Here is a 15661-nt window from a genome sequence, read left to right on the forward strand (position 1 = left end):
AACATTGGTGGCTTTTTTGGCTGCTGCTGCAAATAGGAAAGATCTCAGAATTAGCACCAACAGCTCTCTCTGAAATCATCATCTCCACTCTGCACCTGCCAGCTCTGAATTCTGTTTCATGCAATCACAGTTTGATTATTCCCAGCCACCCAGACCTTCAACCACACATACAGCTACAGTGAAACTTCCAGAAATCATCAGCATCATTACTTGAAGACCACCGAGCACCACTCAAAAACATGGAACTTACTGTGTGCATTTCTTACACACAACACAAGGGAAATGCTGTGTAAGACTGATCTCAGCACAGAACTCTTGGGAGGGGAACAGGAAGAAAGTTGTCACCTCCCCAGTGACCCCTCCTCTCCTGAACAGTGACCAATTAAGCCCTTTCTTCCCTTTCTTCCTATCCTTTAGTTAGCTTTCAGTTTTTAAATTTAAGCCACTCTAAAAGCAACTTAAGATCTGAAAAACTTGGATACTTCTAAGTAAATTGGACCATCTGAAATTTTTTTATGTTCATTTCCCAATTTATAAGGCAATGACTTACAAATTACATTAAGCATATCACAGTGAAATTTCAACCTTCTTCCCACACTGCATTTCTTGTCTAATCTTCCTACCACCACTAACTACTTTAGAGCCTGTAATAAAGAATTCAGATAAAATGAAACATTCAGGGTTCAACCACATCTTCTAAAATCTGCCCCCCTGTACTCTTTCTTAGCATATTTGGGCAATTGCCATCATTTGGAAGGTATTCTATGCTCTTATTATAACAAGGTAGTAAGTATCATTAATGGCTGTTTTAACAGTAAGGCTATCTGGATTTGAGTTATTTATGGTTTGACAGGTCAGTTGATCTCCTCCATCAAAAGTCATTTACCTCCTCTATAAAATCCCTACTGCTTAGTTTGCTCTTTTTTACATTTGGTACAGACAGCAAAATTCAAATGCCTTTACTTTTGATAGCCAGGGACACTGGGTTTGTTCCCCTGGCTTTATTTACTACCATTGACCTTTGGCTACATCTCTTTGGCTTCATAATCTCTGACTTCCCCAGTCTTTGCCACTGACCTCATTTGGATTAGGCTTTGTTTTAGAATTCTATCTGTTTAAATTCAAATGGCCTCTTTTAATCTTGCCAAAAGAACACTGTATTCTGTTTCCTCTGGACTCCGTATATGAGGTCTCCAACTCCTCTCACCTCACTGATGCATTAGGTTAAGCAATATGGTAACTGCATATATTCCTGTCATATTGTCCAGTGTGATGGTCATTTCTACCTAACAGTGGAGATGAATCACTTCCACAGAATCACAGGATAGTTTAGGTTAGAAGGGACTTTTAAAAGTCATCTAGTTCCAACCACTTTGCAATAATCAGGCACATCTTCAACTAGATAAGGTTGCTCAGAAACCCCTTTCAACCTAATCCCAAAGGTGTCCAGGGATGAGTTTGCACCACCTTCCCAGGCAACCTGTTCCACTATCTCCCATCTTCATTTGCCCATTATTGCTTTCAGCACAGCCCAGTTAGCAATGCACTGGCTATTTAGGAGGACACTGCTTTACACAGCAATTTCACACACTGCACACTTTGAGGACCAGCTGATGATTTGAATGAACTTTGACAGTTTTGATGGCCAGGTATAGCAAGCAACCACTGGGTGTTTGCAGTGTCAGGTTCTGGCTCATGTAATAAAACATCTTGACAGGGATGAGCCAGATACCATCACTGCTGGACTTTACATTTTGGGCTCCTTGTTGTCTTTTAAAACAACATGTGATGAAGTGTGGGGAAGGAACAGTACATGCAGTGGGTCATAAGGAGAAGCGTGTTTCCCTCTGTGAAAGCTTAGTAAGTGCTAGCAGTGAAGTGCTAAATTAAATGTGTTTTGGGTTCACCTGGGAAAGCAAAGTTAATCAGATTCTCATCTAACCTGCCACAGTCTATGTTACTGGTTTAGTTACTTCCAAACTGGATTACTGTAATGCTCTTTACATGCACATCTGATTACTCAGATGCTTAGGGGACTCAGAATAGAGGTGAGGTCTGTTTACTTGTGGTGAACATATAAAGAGGTTTGGTAATGTAGGAGAGGAGCAGAGCTATTTGATTACTCCATTTTGTTACACGTACTAGTAGAACGAAAATTAGTCAGAATTCCCTAGAATGAAGTTTGGCATTCACCCAAGAACACATGACAACATGGACCAAGACCATAGTAAAAGAACCTCTCCTGCCAGGGCAACCGGCTGCCCCCAGCATATAATATCCTTTCAGAGATTTGTGAGTACACTGGTAATCTGAAGAATTTAGACTGAGACCTAACTCTTGGAACACTTTTGTGTTCCCACAGAAGTCTGCACACAGTGCTCTACACACCTTAAGAGAACATGCAAAGTCTTGGCTTGACTGCTGAAAGACAGAGCAGCCATGACCATTAACTTTTAAGTGCCAGAAGAGTGAATAATTAGAATCAAACTTTATTTCATTAATGCCCCATTTCTTTAATTACAGAACCTGAGGACTACATAATTAAAAAAAAACTCTAGAAACTGAATCATACTTAAATGTTGCAAAGAGCTACTGCTGCAGAAATTAGGGAGCCCCATTTTTCTAATGGCAAAGCTGAAAGTACTCCAGGCTTTGAAATGGAGAAACGAGTCAGAAGAATGGACACAGCTAGACAAAACAGCCTTAGGACAATAAGAACTCAGTGGCAAGATGTAACTCAAACATTAAACTTTTCTTGCTGAGTTCAGTGTGATCCACAACCAAATTTGTTTTAGACAAATGAAATCAGCCATTAGAAGGGATGCACATTGACAGATTTGTTTTCAGCTGCAGCTGAGGGTTCCAGCACTGTGAAAAACATAAGAAATCCTGAACATTAGTATGCAAACCAAAAACTGAAGTGTAGCTAACAGTAAACAAACACAAAATAGATCTGGAAGTATATGCAAATTCATGGTTTCTGGTGATAAAAACTGTACCATGTTCCTGGTGTGCAACAGCAGTCAGACTTAAACCCAACTACTTCACCATAGCTGCTTTACTTTTCTAGTCTTGCTCTACTAAAAAGGTAGAACAGCACCTGCTGAAAATACAAAAATTGCAACCAATGTGTCTACCAAACAAGCCCTCCCCAAAGACATTCCAATGAAGCTGGGTTGTGTCTAAGGGGTCCCAATAGGCATAGTGTTTATAGGAAAAAAAAATCTGAAAATAAGCTGCAGGTAAAAGTAAAGCCCATTCACCAGCAGATGACAAAGTTGTATCTTTATTATTCATAGATGGCTAAATTCCATGCTGTTGGCTCCATATTTTTTTTCTGCAAGACTGACAGTTTTTCCAACCCCTGATCCCAGAGTACAACTCCTTCCCCGAAAACAATCACTGATAAGCTGGTGGGCAAAGAAAATTATATTCTGTACATGTTTACAGATCAGTAAACTTTATGCAGCAGTTAGTTATACAATCTGTAAATGTGCAGATAAACAGCTTCAGGTATGGATTGATTTAAATGAAACAGCTACTGCTTTCCCTAGTTACTTTAGAAACACCAAATGATACAGAAACAGCTGCTGTAGGAATCCTGCTGCCCACAGAATGGAACAACCCATCAGTTTCACACTGAACAGCCCTATCACAATGAAGTTTGATTGAAAATGCAAGGAACAAAACCCAGACAAAACTGCAGGGAATTCATTTATAAAGGCTACTTTCCATAAAGCCACGAACTTCTGAGATGACATTATTTCTCAACAGATGTAAGAAGTCAGACCATTACAGCCTCACTGTCCTGTGCACTTCTCTCTACAGGAATAACTGTTGACCCAAAGGCATGCATGATGCTTTGGAGAACTAACCAGAGCTTATAGGCTCACAGATTCCAGCAAGCAGTAAAAGGAAGGAAATAAACAGGAAGAGGATCAGACAACTTCACAGAATGATTCAAAAATATTGTTTAAATTTAAATAATTTCTTGAGGATATTATGAAACAGCCAAGCTTTAAAGTGGTGGACTCACACACAAATTTGGGCATTGTAAACTAATACAAAGATGTTATGGCGTATTTTATAGGGACAAGATGAAAAACAGAAATGTCTGAGGACAAATTATGTCTGGTCTTACTGACCGAAGTAAAAACAGAGGAAAAGTAGCAAGCAATCAGAGGTAAAAGGAACAGGATTCTAACTGCTCTTTGAAGACATAATGCAGGAAAGAGAGTCAGTGAAGGATTTTTAAAAAAATAACCTTAAAATTTTTAGGTGGAAATGAAAGACAACAGAAAATAGATTTTTAAATGCTGTTGACTAGATAAAATGCAAGGAAGTAACAAAAAGCAAGTGTCTCAAAAAAGAAAAAGCAGTGTCAAAAAAGTGCATAAAGTGCAAAAATTATGGAAACAAGGTAAGATTTAATACTTTCACTTCTAATATTATGATCCAATCCAAGTGCATCATCTTGTATCGATTTCAATAGATTGAATACCCAAATATCAGTACAGATTTACTTGCAATACCAAATCTCTGACATTTGATACCCAGGCTGGGGCTGCCTCTCAACACAGATGCAAATTATTGAGCTGGACACCATGAACCACCAGGTAATACAATTTTGGCTTACACACAATTAGATGTACAGGCCTGTGAACTTGGTTATCATCTTCTTTTTCCCTTGCCTTCTGTTGCACTTACCTGTTTTAAATCCACACACGGAATACCAGTCACACCATGGCTCCCATCTCTAATGCTAGGAATGCATACTGGACTTAATAGACTGAATTCCAGTGTGGTAAACACTGAAATGACTAGCACCATGAACAGACTTTATCCATTTATACAGATCCTTCTCCAGCTTAGTGCCATCCATCCCTAAGTTACTGACTCAAGCAAAACCAGAAAAAAAACTGAATTACATTTTTCATAAGGATATGTGATGGCAGAATCAAAAATATCCTATACCAAAACTAGTGCAATATAGGAGGTTTGCATGGCAAAACACACATCATTGGTTTCCTAAAAATCCCTGCTTTGGTACCATCCTAATGAAGCCTCCGTCTGAGGTTATGACCATAGAGAAAACATACAACTGCATGGTTACAGTGGAAATGTGGACAGGGCAAGTGTGTAACAGCAGCTCTATAGAGACTTATTTTCTACCCCTATTAGTTATGCTAAACTAAGTTAAGAGATACAGGCACTAAAAATGCTTTCCTATGTAATACAGAACTGTAGTACTGTTACCAAAAAAACCAAAAAAAAGGCAAAACGGATTTAACAGTCATAATTTGGTAATTAACCTGTGAAACACAGTGCTACAAAATAAGGTGAGGTTTTGGTGGCTCTTTTTCTTTTAAAAAGTTCCTACACCGAGCATCACTCCCCAGAAAAGCATCACATCTTCCTAGAAAGACATTACCGTTAATGTTGTCACAGTAGTAAAAGTGTTCATCTTTTAGAGAGGGGCATGCAGAAACCAACTCCTGCAGGCCTGCGCCAGTTACAGTGAGACACCCCGAGAGGTTCAGGTGCTCCAAATGCGGCAGTCCTCCTCCCAGAGTCAATGCCCTGCGGACACACAGAAGAGACGCGTTAAGAGCCGCACAGCAAGCACTGACAAGGGCCCTGCTGCACCATCCCATCACAGACCTACTGCACCTCCTACAACAGACACACCCCTAAGGAAACACTGAGTTTTAAACATGGCACTTCTACACTCTCTTTTAAAGGGGGATCACCCCTGAGCCACACAACAGACCTGAACAGACTTCTACAGAAGCTAACAATTCCTCAGACAGATTTTAGTGGGAAACCACTTTTTTTATGGATGACACCAGAGATGTGAAGAACTACAAAGCCATCCTTCTTCAAAATACCAATTTTGTCAGCTCTTCCAAGGTGATATATACTCCCCATCTCACACTAAAACATAACACTCCCAAGTTTGGTGCATTATGCTTCCCAAAGTTTGACCCTTTTTCTTGTTAAAACCTATTTTGGAATCCAAAGTTATGTTTTCCTAAGACTCACAGCAGAGCTTCTCTCTGCCAACACACCATCTTATTGTTCAAATGTAATTCTCTAGCTTTCTCTGACTGCAAGAGAATTTGGCTGCTGATTCAACAGCCACACAGATGCACCACACCTGAGCAATTACTCCATGTGAACCTGCTCTCTTCTCTGCGACTCCACAGAGCAGCCAGCCCAAGTTCAAGCAGAAATAACCTCACTCACCTGAAAAAAACCCACCAGGCTTGAATCACCAAACTGCACATTCAAGCCAGGATTTAAAACTGAAGATGCCTTCAGAGCATCACTGTACAAGCTTCTCCTGTCAGGAGGGAGAAGTAGAACTGCAGGCCACAAAACCAGCTATCAGGTAACAACTTACACGAAGTAAATGGACTGGCATGTGTTTGTATTTCAGGGGGTTTTTCCACTCTCTTTCCCCAGGGACTCCCAAGTATTCTAGTGACTACAAGAAGCACTTGTTGCAACACACTCTCAGCCCTTAAATACTTTCACCCAAAAAACACCAGTGGGAAACCAGAAATGCAATTAAACCCTTGCTGTGACTCAGTGACCAAATCTCCCTGTGCTCCCACACTACTGAGTCATGAAAAACCAAACCAGTCACGTGTAAAATACACCCAGCACAACCTAATCAGCCCCTAACAAAATTTGTCAGGACAAGTCCACTGCAACAATTGAAGAGAAACAAGCTCCAACACAAAGCCCAGATATCTGAAGCATACCCTGAGGAAGGGTAACACAGTTGAGTGAGTGTCAGAAAAACCACAGGAGATATCTGAATAGCTGGTACTTGTGAACATCAAATGGGGACAAAATCTAAGGAAAGACAAATTGATACCAGCAGCACCTCTCACTACTCCCCAGTTTACTAGAGCAAACAGCACAGAAATGCATGAAGTCTTCCCACTCCAAGAAGCTTTAATTAGCCCTAAGAGCTGCAGCACACGTGAACAGGAGGCTGCAAGTACCCCAGTCTCATCCCATTTTCAGTATGAAGCTGTAACTACATTTTTCTGACAATACCAAGTATCACCGGCAAATAGCAAACAGAAAATTCTGTAACTCATGAAGCCGTCTCAATGTTGAAGTCAAACATTTTTTCTCCTTCTTTAACACTTATATGAGGCTGTACTGAACATGCTGTTCTGCACATACAGAATTACCAAAGAATCATTTGGGCTGGAAAAGACTCTTGGGATAATCACATCCAACTGTTAACCCAGCACTGCCAAATCCACCACTAACAGCACCAAGTGTCATATCTTTTGAATACCTCCAGGTATGCCATTTTCCATGGCAGCCTCCTTCCAATGCTTGAAAACCCTTTCAGTGAAGAATTTTTTACTAATGGCCAATCTAAACATCCTCTGGTGCAACCTGAGGCCATTTTCTCTTGTTACCTGAGAGAAGAGCCTGACTCCCACCTGGCTACAGCCTCCTTTCGGGTGGTTGTGAAGAGCAGGAAGATCACCCCAGAGCCTCCTTTTCTCCAGGCTGAGGCCCCCCAGCCACTCCTTAGCAGACCTGTGTTCCAGACTCTTCCCCAGCTCCACTGCCCTTCTCTGGGTATAGTCCAGCCCCTCAATGCCTTTCTTGTAGTGAGGTGTCCAAAAGTGAGCACAGGATTTGAGGTGTGGCCTCACCAGTGCCAAGAACAAAGGGATGGATGGTCACTGCCCTGGTCTGGGCACACTGTTGCTGATACAGGCCAGGCACCATCTGGGCACAGCTGGCTCGTGTTCACTCACTGTCAAACAGCACCCCCAGGTCCTTTCCAGCCACTCTGCCCCCAGCCTGGGGTTGTTGTGACCCAAGGGCAGGACCTAGTACTTCATCTCATTGATCAAACAACTGGCCTCAGCCCATTGATTCAGTCTGTCACTAAATTATATTGTTATCCAGACAGGTTAATCAAGATGTTACTCCAGTTTTACAGAATTTCAAGCATACTACAGGCATAATGAAAAAAATTAGTGAACATAATTTCTTAACAATAAGGCACTAACAAATCTAAAAGCTTAATACTGTCTAGAACAACAAATTCAAAAAAATACTTGACTTCAGAAGACAGATATAAAAGATTTTACTGTTATCTCCAAAAGAAAAGCTGGAAAAAGCTTTCAAGTCTAGTACTGTAACTATTTAAGAGGGAAAGACTGCTTAAAACTTACCAGTTTCTGCAATAAAAATGTTTCTTATGAAATGATGCAGATTCATCCCAGAATGGCTCAACAAATAAAATCAGAAAAAATATCCTGCAGCAAAATAGTTTGAAAACGTCTCCTCACCTGAGAGCACGGTCTGTTATCTGGTAACAGCCTGACAGACTGAGAAACTGAAGAACTCGTGCAGTCTCTTCCTCTGTTTTTTCACTCCCAGAGTATGCAGAGTCTTTTTTCTCTGACTGCTTAGTCCTTATTGGTTTTCTACACAGTGCAGAGGACTCTGGAAGTGCTCGAATAGTTCTTAGTGCTGTCCCAGCACAACAAAACGAGTGACCGCAGTAAATCAAGTCAGTAGAAGCACAGTGCTGCTGCCACCCTCTAGTCCTTAACCCATAAATGTCTCTATTGTAGCACAATGCAGAACAATTAATATGGGATGTTGGTTCCATAAGACAAAATCCTTCAACATTCCTGTGTCTCCACTCTGCAGCATCTTCAATGTCAGCTAAATCATCTGCATCTAGCATCCACACATAAGCAGAACTGAAGTTTTCTGAGCCGTCAGGTTTAGTCCAGTGCTGCTCACCATTTCCTCCCTGAATGAGATTTTCATTGCTGATTTCATGCAAACCATTATACTTCTGGTTGGACTGCAGAGTAATCTCTCTGTTTTTCCACAAAGTCTTAGCGTTCCTGTTCCTGCAGCTTTTCAGAACGCCTCTGGTATGATGAGTTGATATGATACCCAGTGCTCTGGAAATCCTCTCTATAGCCACATCTGTAATTTTTTCACATCCAGACAGATCAAGGTGGCGCAGATTTTGACAATACCCAACTGAAGACCAACTGAAATCAGGGGAGGGGGGAAAAAAAAGTTTAGTTGAGTGGTGGTGGTTGAGTTTTTTTAGGTTTTGCTCAGAAATAGCTTTAAGGCTAAAAGTACGAAAAAACACTTTACAAGTGAAGTACTTTTATTAATTCACATAATATTCAAAGAAACTACCCCAGACAGATTAGGTTTGATACTCCAAGTGCTCTGTATACGCCTAGAAAAATTATGTCTAGAGAAACATGAAATTGTTCATGAATCAGTAACAACTTATATTTCTCCATGTACTGAGACTTAAAAGAAGTCCAAAGTTGCTATATACTGAATAAATGTTTGAATAATAGATCAAACTGCAAGCACCAAATACACACATAACAATTTTCAAAAACAAGTGGATTATACTCACCAGAAGCTACCAAGAGATGTCTGAGTTACTAAACATCAAAGTTACTTATCAAAAGGCTGAAAATACCAAACTAGCAAATTTCACCCCCCCAAAAATACATCTGAGATTCCATACTCAGTTTGAAGTATTGTAAGAGCTGTAATTTCTAGAATTTTGAGTTTCTCAAGCTTGGCTGAAATGCCAGTGTACTTAGATCATACGACCTCCTATCCTGTCTCATCTCTCCTAGGAATACTAGATGGATTCCTGAAACAGAACCTGTGTTTCTAATTATTCCATAACCAATTATAAATCAGACTTTTTCATTTTAACAAAAGCTTACTCCCTTACTCTTACCTTTTTCAAGTGGAATAGAAATTTTATCTACAGTAATATTTTTACATTATTAGCTATAAAAGTATGTGATTTAACTGACCTTCCCCTATCCATAGTTAATGTTACTATCATTTACTTCTTTTTACGTATATATAAGTATACATTTAAGTATAAGTATATTTATATTCAATTTTAATTTATATAAATATTTTAATTTATCTGATTTTACTATAAATTTACCTCTAAGTGATTATTTATATTTAGAGCAAGCCAAACTCATGTTCCGAGCTACAAATTGGAGTGCTGTAAAAACAGATATATGATGAGTGGCAAATAAGGTAAACTCCACTAGATATTGACTTCTGAGCCCTGAAAATTCTATGAAGCTTTTATTTCAAATAAAACTTCTTATACAAGCTACAGGGTGTTGCTACCAGCACCCATGCCAGTAAGATTTTGTGTGGTGTTCACACTACCTGAGAGCACTACATGATGTAAATGCAGAGCACTGAAATACCTGCTGAGTTTCAATACCACGTAAGACCCACTGGTGCAGGTTCTGCATCCATACACCATCCCACTGACATCAATGACATTTCTGCAGGCCACAGTAACGCTCAGGAATCCACAGACAATACACCTAAGCCTTAGTGCTTTGCCTATCATTTGATTGGAGTGTCTGAAATAGCAGTATTCCACACCCTAGCAGCTGTAGCAGACCAAGAGAACTTCCTTAACTGAGCAACTCCATAAAAATCTATGGACAAGTTCTTAATACTAGAGCAAAACCACAACTATTGTTATGGGTAGGTACACACTGATAGGTAAAAAGCATTCAATAGTGAAGACAGAGAATTTTAAATGGTCACTACAAAGTTACATGTTTTACTTGATATTTTAGTGATTTGTTACCCTGGTTTTGTTCTTAGTCACAAGTCACATGGGAGTTACTAATTTGATTTCTCTTTATTTCTTTCATTCTTGGCAATGGACTAAGAAATGTTTGAATGTTTCTGCCCCACACTCAAAAACCTGGATTATAAGATTTTTTAAAAGGAAACAACAATTATCTAACCTTTCAAACACAGAGTCTGAAATATCGGTTTGAGTGAGATCCAAATATTCCAAGTTGGGGCAAAGCTCCAAGATCTGTCTAACCTGAAAAAGAAAGGAAAATAATCTGTAAAGATACAAGCCACTAAGGCTGCACACAGTGTCTAGAGGCAACTTACAAATTAGCATTGTTTTGGACTGCAACCCACTTACACTACCCAAACACGTCAGTCATTAATTAAAGACTGCATAGCCACAATTATTAAATGCAAGTTTCAAATCACACACCATTTTGCTGGACACTGCAGAACTGTAGGCCAATACCAGTGTCTTCACTGAGGAGCCTACAAGTGGGAGGACATGATGAATTAGGCCATGAAGTAAACGTTTTTCCATTTGTGCTATATTAATGGCGAGTGAATCTTCAGCTGCTTCTTCTGCAAAATAAACCCAGTGAGAAAGAATTAAAATCATTAAAGGACTTGAAGAAATATTTACTACAGGTTATGCACTGCTCAAGGCAGTCCAGGGCAGATCTTTCCAACAACGTGCTTTAGATATCAAAATACTATCTCACAGGGCATTTCATATACATATCTATATCTATAGCTGTGATTTAACTGCTTAGGACAAGTTTTAAATCAAGCCTAGAGGGCATCAGGATGCAAGATGATTCATCCAAACTTTGTGAAGAGATGAAGCCTAACCTGTACCTTCAGACACATCCCCATAACTCTTCTACCTCCTCTCATGTTAGCTCTTTCCTAGACAAATTAATTCGTCATTAAAATCAGATGCCTGCTTCTCTCCTTCCAACTCCATCTCCCTTTTTTCCACTCAGCTTGTTTTTTACACCTATGTCATCTTCAGGGGAAAAAAAAAATAAATAAAAACTTCACCAAAATCAATTTTACCTACCAGATTCATCTATGTCAGCATCTTCATCCCATTCCTGGAAAGCACGACTTTCATCTTTTCTGTTTTTCACCCATTCCTCATCAGGTTCAGTCTCAGTATCTGCTGCAGGACCACTATACCAATCACCTTGTCACCGCCACCCCACAAAAAAAAGGAAAAAATGTTAATAAAATTTTTTCACTGCGGCAGAAATCAGCACTGATATCTTTTCAGTATACTATGACATGATTGAAGAGACATAAATCAATTTCAAATTCATCTAAACAAAGACTGGACTAAACCTTAAAATAATTCTTGGTTTGATCTTTATCCTTAAGCTTCAAAAGATTCTTAGAACAGTTTCAGTACCATCCCAGAATTCACAGCTTATTATGCCTGTCTGAGACATGCCTGCTGTCCTCACTTGCTTAATAGGGACCACTATGATCACAAAAATAACAGAAAAACTCATGGAATATTTGAACTGCCTAGGTGCTCAAGTTCCTTCTGGTAAATAAATTGTTCATCAGATTTTAGTGTAACACTTGGTTGAAGATATCTTTTTCTCTGAAATATCACAATTATACAGTTAACCAGCCTGGTTTTAGTCTCCACACATGAGAACTCCAAGATCACAAAAAACCAAATTCCAAAAGTATCGTACTTAAAACAGCTACAGAATACTTTTAACATACTTATGACTCAAATCAATACACAATCATTTTTTAGAACATCTGGATGAACATGAAGATCAGCATGTTTTAGCTGGTGGAGCACTCCTTCGCCCTCGAGGTTACTGCACAGGCATTAATTTACTTCTGGTTTGGATACATGGCAGTGCTGGGCTCAGGATAAGCAGCTCTGCTGCCTGCCTTGATGTACACATACTGAAAAACAAACCACCTTATTGAACTGTCTCACAGGGGGGAACCCTACTCTTCCTAAAGCAAGAGCAACTCCTGTTGAGTCATAGCCAAAAGAACAATGTTTCTTCTATGAATAACACAATGACAATGAAATCCTAATTGACTGTCAACCATGAAGTTTTGGTAACATTTCTCATCATCTTTAATCCATCTTCATATTGCATAAGAAGCCTCAGAGGTCTTCTGTGGTGGGGAAAAAGGTTTAAATTTTAACTAAGCCTGTATAAAAGTACAATTCTTTTCCCCTCCCTGTGGCAGTAAATCCCATCTGAGAAGCTTCTACCCAGTTAGAGCACTTCTGTACAAACAACTGTAGTAGTACAAACAGTACATCATGAGACTTCACTGCTACTGTGTTGTGCCAAACCAGGTTTAGAAGCACTCATTTTAAGCAGTTGCCTATTATTTTTTTGTTTTGTTTTGTGTGTGTGCAGCACTGAATTATCAAGACAACTATGCTGCAAAAGCAAATTTAAGAATTTGAACTTTGGAGCCTCTCTACTCAGTCTTTGGAAGCTCATGAACCAAACTATTGCCTTCAGGAAGATTTACCCAAAAAAAAAAAAAAAAAAAAAAAAACAAATCAGACCAAGAAGTTATTTAAATCCTTTCTGCCTTGTACAAATTTTAGAAGCCATAAAGAATTTACTTTTTATGTATCTCTAAAGCTAAGTTATATAAACACAGCTTTTTCTCTTTAAAATCTTAAACCTTAAAATAAAAAAGACTTATTAAAGAGCATAGACTTTCTCATTTTACTGAACTACACTGAAGTGACAGCACTGTGAAGCCTGCAGTTCCATACTCCAATGATTCTTTAATACTCTCATAAATATGGACATAAAGCTACAAATATACTCTGATGACTTGTAACTGGCCTCACTGGAATACGGAGTATTTTGTCTATTTGAACAGGTACTTTTGCAAAGGTCACACTTCTCAATAGGAAATTCTAATTAACAAAAGAGTTTGAGGGAAAAAAGTTTTAAAAAAACTTACTGCAGTAGAAATTACTGGAGTAATATACCTAAAGAATCAATACTAAAACTAAACATTCATTCAGTTTTCTTTGAAGCTTAACTAGATTGTGAGGAAACATTAGAACTCCACTTATTTTGAACTTCCTTTCTGTAGTTATGCATTTCATTTCTACCTAGTAACCTAAGAAAATAATTTTACTGATATAAGTGTAACAGCAGCATTTATAATTCAAAACTTCTTAAATTATTGAATAATTCAGAAGTTGTATTAGTGAATATATTATCAGCATTCATATAAGCAAAAAAAAGAGGGGTTTTACCTCAGTAAAACTAGGTAAGCTGTATACAAAATGTGCTCAGGAGTTTCAATCAAGAGAACTTCTAGTTTCTTAATTCTACAAGAAATATGTATATTTTGGGCATTTTTAACATTCAATCAAGTTTCAGGACACTATCCTTGTCAGAAAGGAACACCTCACATGCTCAGCTGTCAGGCTCAGCCTATACTAAAACACTTTTTTACAGGCCCAAAAATTGAAATAATTGTCATTCTTTCAAAGGAGCTAAATGGAACTTACCTCTGGCCCAGCGAACAGGGTAAAGATGTTTCCACAGAGATCCAGTTTTAGCCAACTGTGACCATTCAGTGCTTACTTGACTACACTGACATAACTCTTGGGGGTTAAGGTAACTGAAAATGGTCACCATTACTTCAGGAGGGAGATTAGTAATATTTGTGGTGTGCCCTGTTACTTCGGTTTCTGAAATACAGAAAGCATGTGTTAAGTGAAGCACAGCCTCACAGCTTTAATAACAGCAGTGGAACTCACATTCTGACTAGAAAAATGAAAAAATGTCTGAAAAAATTTTAACAACTGTTAAAGACAGGAATCGGTTTGGCTTTAAAAAACTTTCACTGTAACAACACCTTGAACAACAACAACAAACCAGCTCAGTTTTCTCTTTGCCACTTTCTCAACTGGCTCATTCATTCAAAAAAAAAAAGTAAATTAATGCTACTCAACCACAGAAAGATGAAAGCCATACCTGCTATAAATGAAATGCTTTAAGAAAAATGCCTTCTGTTGCAGATGGTATCTGTACCTGGTCTGCCACATTCCCAGGAAACAGTACTAGCACGCAGAACCTACCAGCTGGGACCACTCTCGCTGGAAGCACTCAGCCTCTTGACTGGGACACAGAAAAGTTCATGCTCAACTCTTGGCACCTGTCTTGAATTTTATTTCTAGCTTTAGCTGCTAGCATTGACAATTTTAACTTCTGAATGGTGATGAGCCATTCAGGCTGTAAAGTAATAAATACTAAGTACAAAAATGAGATAATACTAAGTACTAGGTGAGAGTCTAAAATTTGACCACTGTAATTAATACTTCAATGGACAGCAGGAAGTATTTCCAACAGCTCTCTCTGATTGCCATACTGCAAAAAGAGCTGCAAACTACATAAAATAACAAATTCAGAACTTTGGTTAATGATGCCTTTGGCTGTTTAAAGATATTTTTAATGGGTTTTTTCAGAAAAATTTCCTTAAAAAAAGTATTTCTAAAGGAGTTTTCAGGAGTCCTTCGAAACGGCAGGCTTTACTAATAGTGGGGCTTTACTTCTGAAGCGCTTAGAACTTTTACAGAGAGAAGCATTCAATTTTTGTTTTGCAAAGAAGCTTCAAAAGTGAGCATAATGTAAACTTTACCACGTGATAAGCTATTGCTAGTTCAAAAAATAGAACTAAGTACAGTTTCACTTGATGAATCAATGTATTTACTTGTACAACTAGCATGTTGCTGCACGAATTACAGAGAATTTTGCAGGAAAATGCAGTTAAGCCTGCATAGGACTGCAGGCTATTTTACTTTCTTCTCTTTTTTAAAAATTAACAAAAAACACATATTCTCCTCTCCCAAAGCCTGAAACACAATGATTGCAGAATTACTATTGTCCCAAGAACTGCTATTCCAGCTAGATTTAACAGCAAGAAATGCCACAAAGCTACGTCTGTCACATTCATCTGCTAAGAGTCAATAGTA

The 15661-nt window shown here is 38.7% G+C and overlaps 1 protein-coding gene across 1 annotated transcript in view; it reads right to left on the bottom strand.

Moving 5' to 3' along the window:
* Positions 1-15661, bottom strand: part of FBXL5 (F-box and leucine rich repeat protein 5) — a gene marked incomplete at its 5' end in the record, with an annotated part of 34033 nt that overhangs the window by 2774 nt on the left and 15598 nt on the right. Inside the window, 6 exons of the mRNA XM_084204665.1 lie at positions 5432-5580; positions 8334-9056; positions 10836-10918; positions 11102-11250; positions 11732-11857; positions 14195-14377. Of these exons, the coding sequence (XP_084060791.1) occupies positions 5432-5580; positions 8334-9056; positions 10836-10918; positions 11102-11250; positions 11732-11857; positions 14195-14377 (1413 nt within the window). The remainder of the gene's footprint in view (positions 1-5431; positions 5581-8333; positions 9057-10835; positions 10919-11101; positions 11251-11731; positions 11858-14194; positions 14378-15661) is intronic.

This window comes from Fringilla coelebs (assembly GCF_963513975.1).
Source record: "Fringilla coelebs genome assembly, chromosome: 4".
In the NCBI taxonomy this organism is placed as follows: domain Eukaryota; kingdom Metazoa; phylum Chordata; class Aves; order Passeriformes; family Fringillidae; genus Fringilla; species Fringilla coelebs.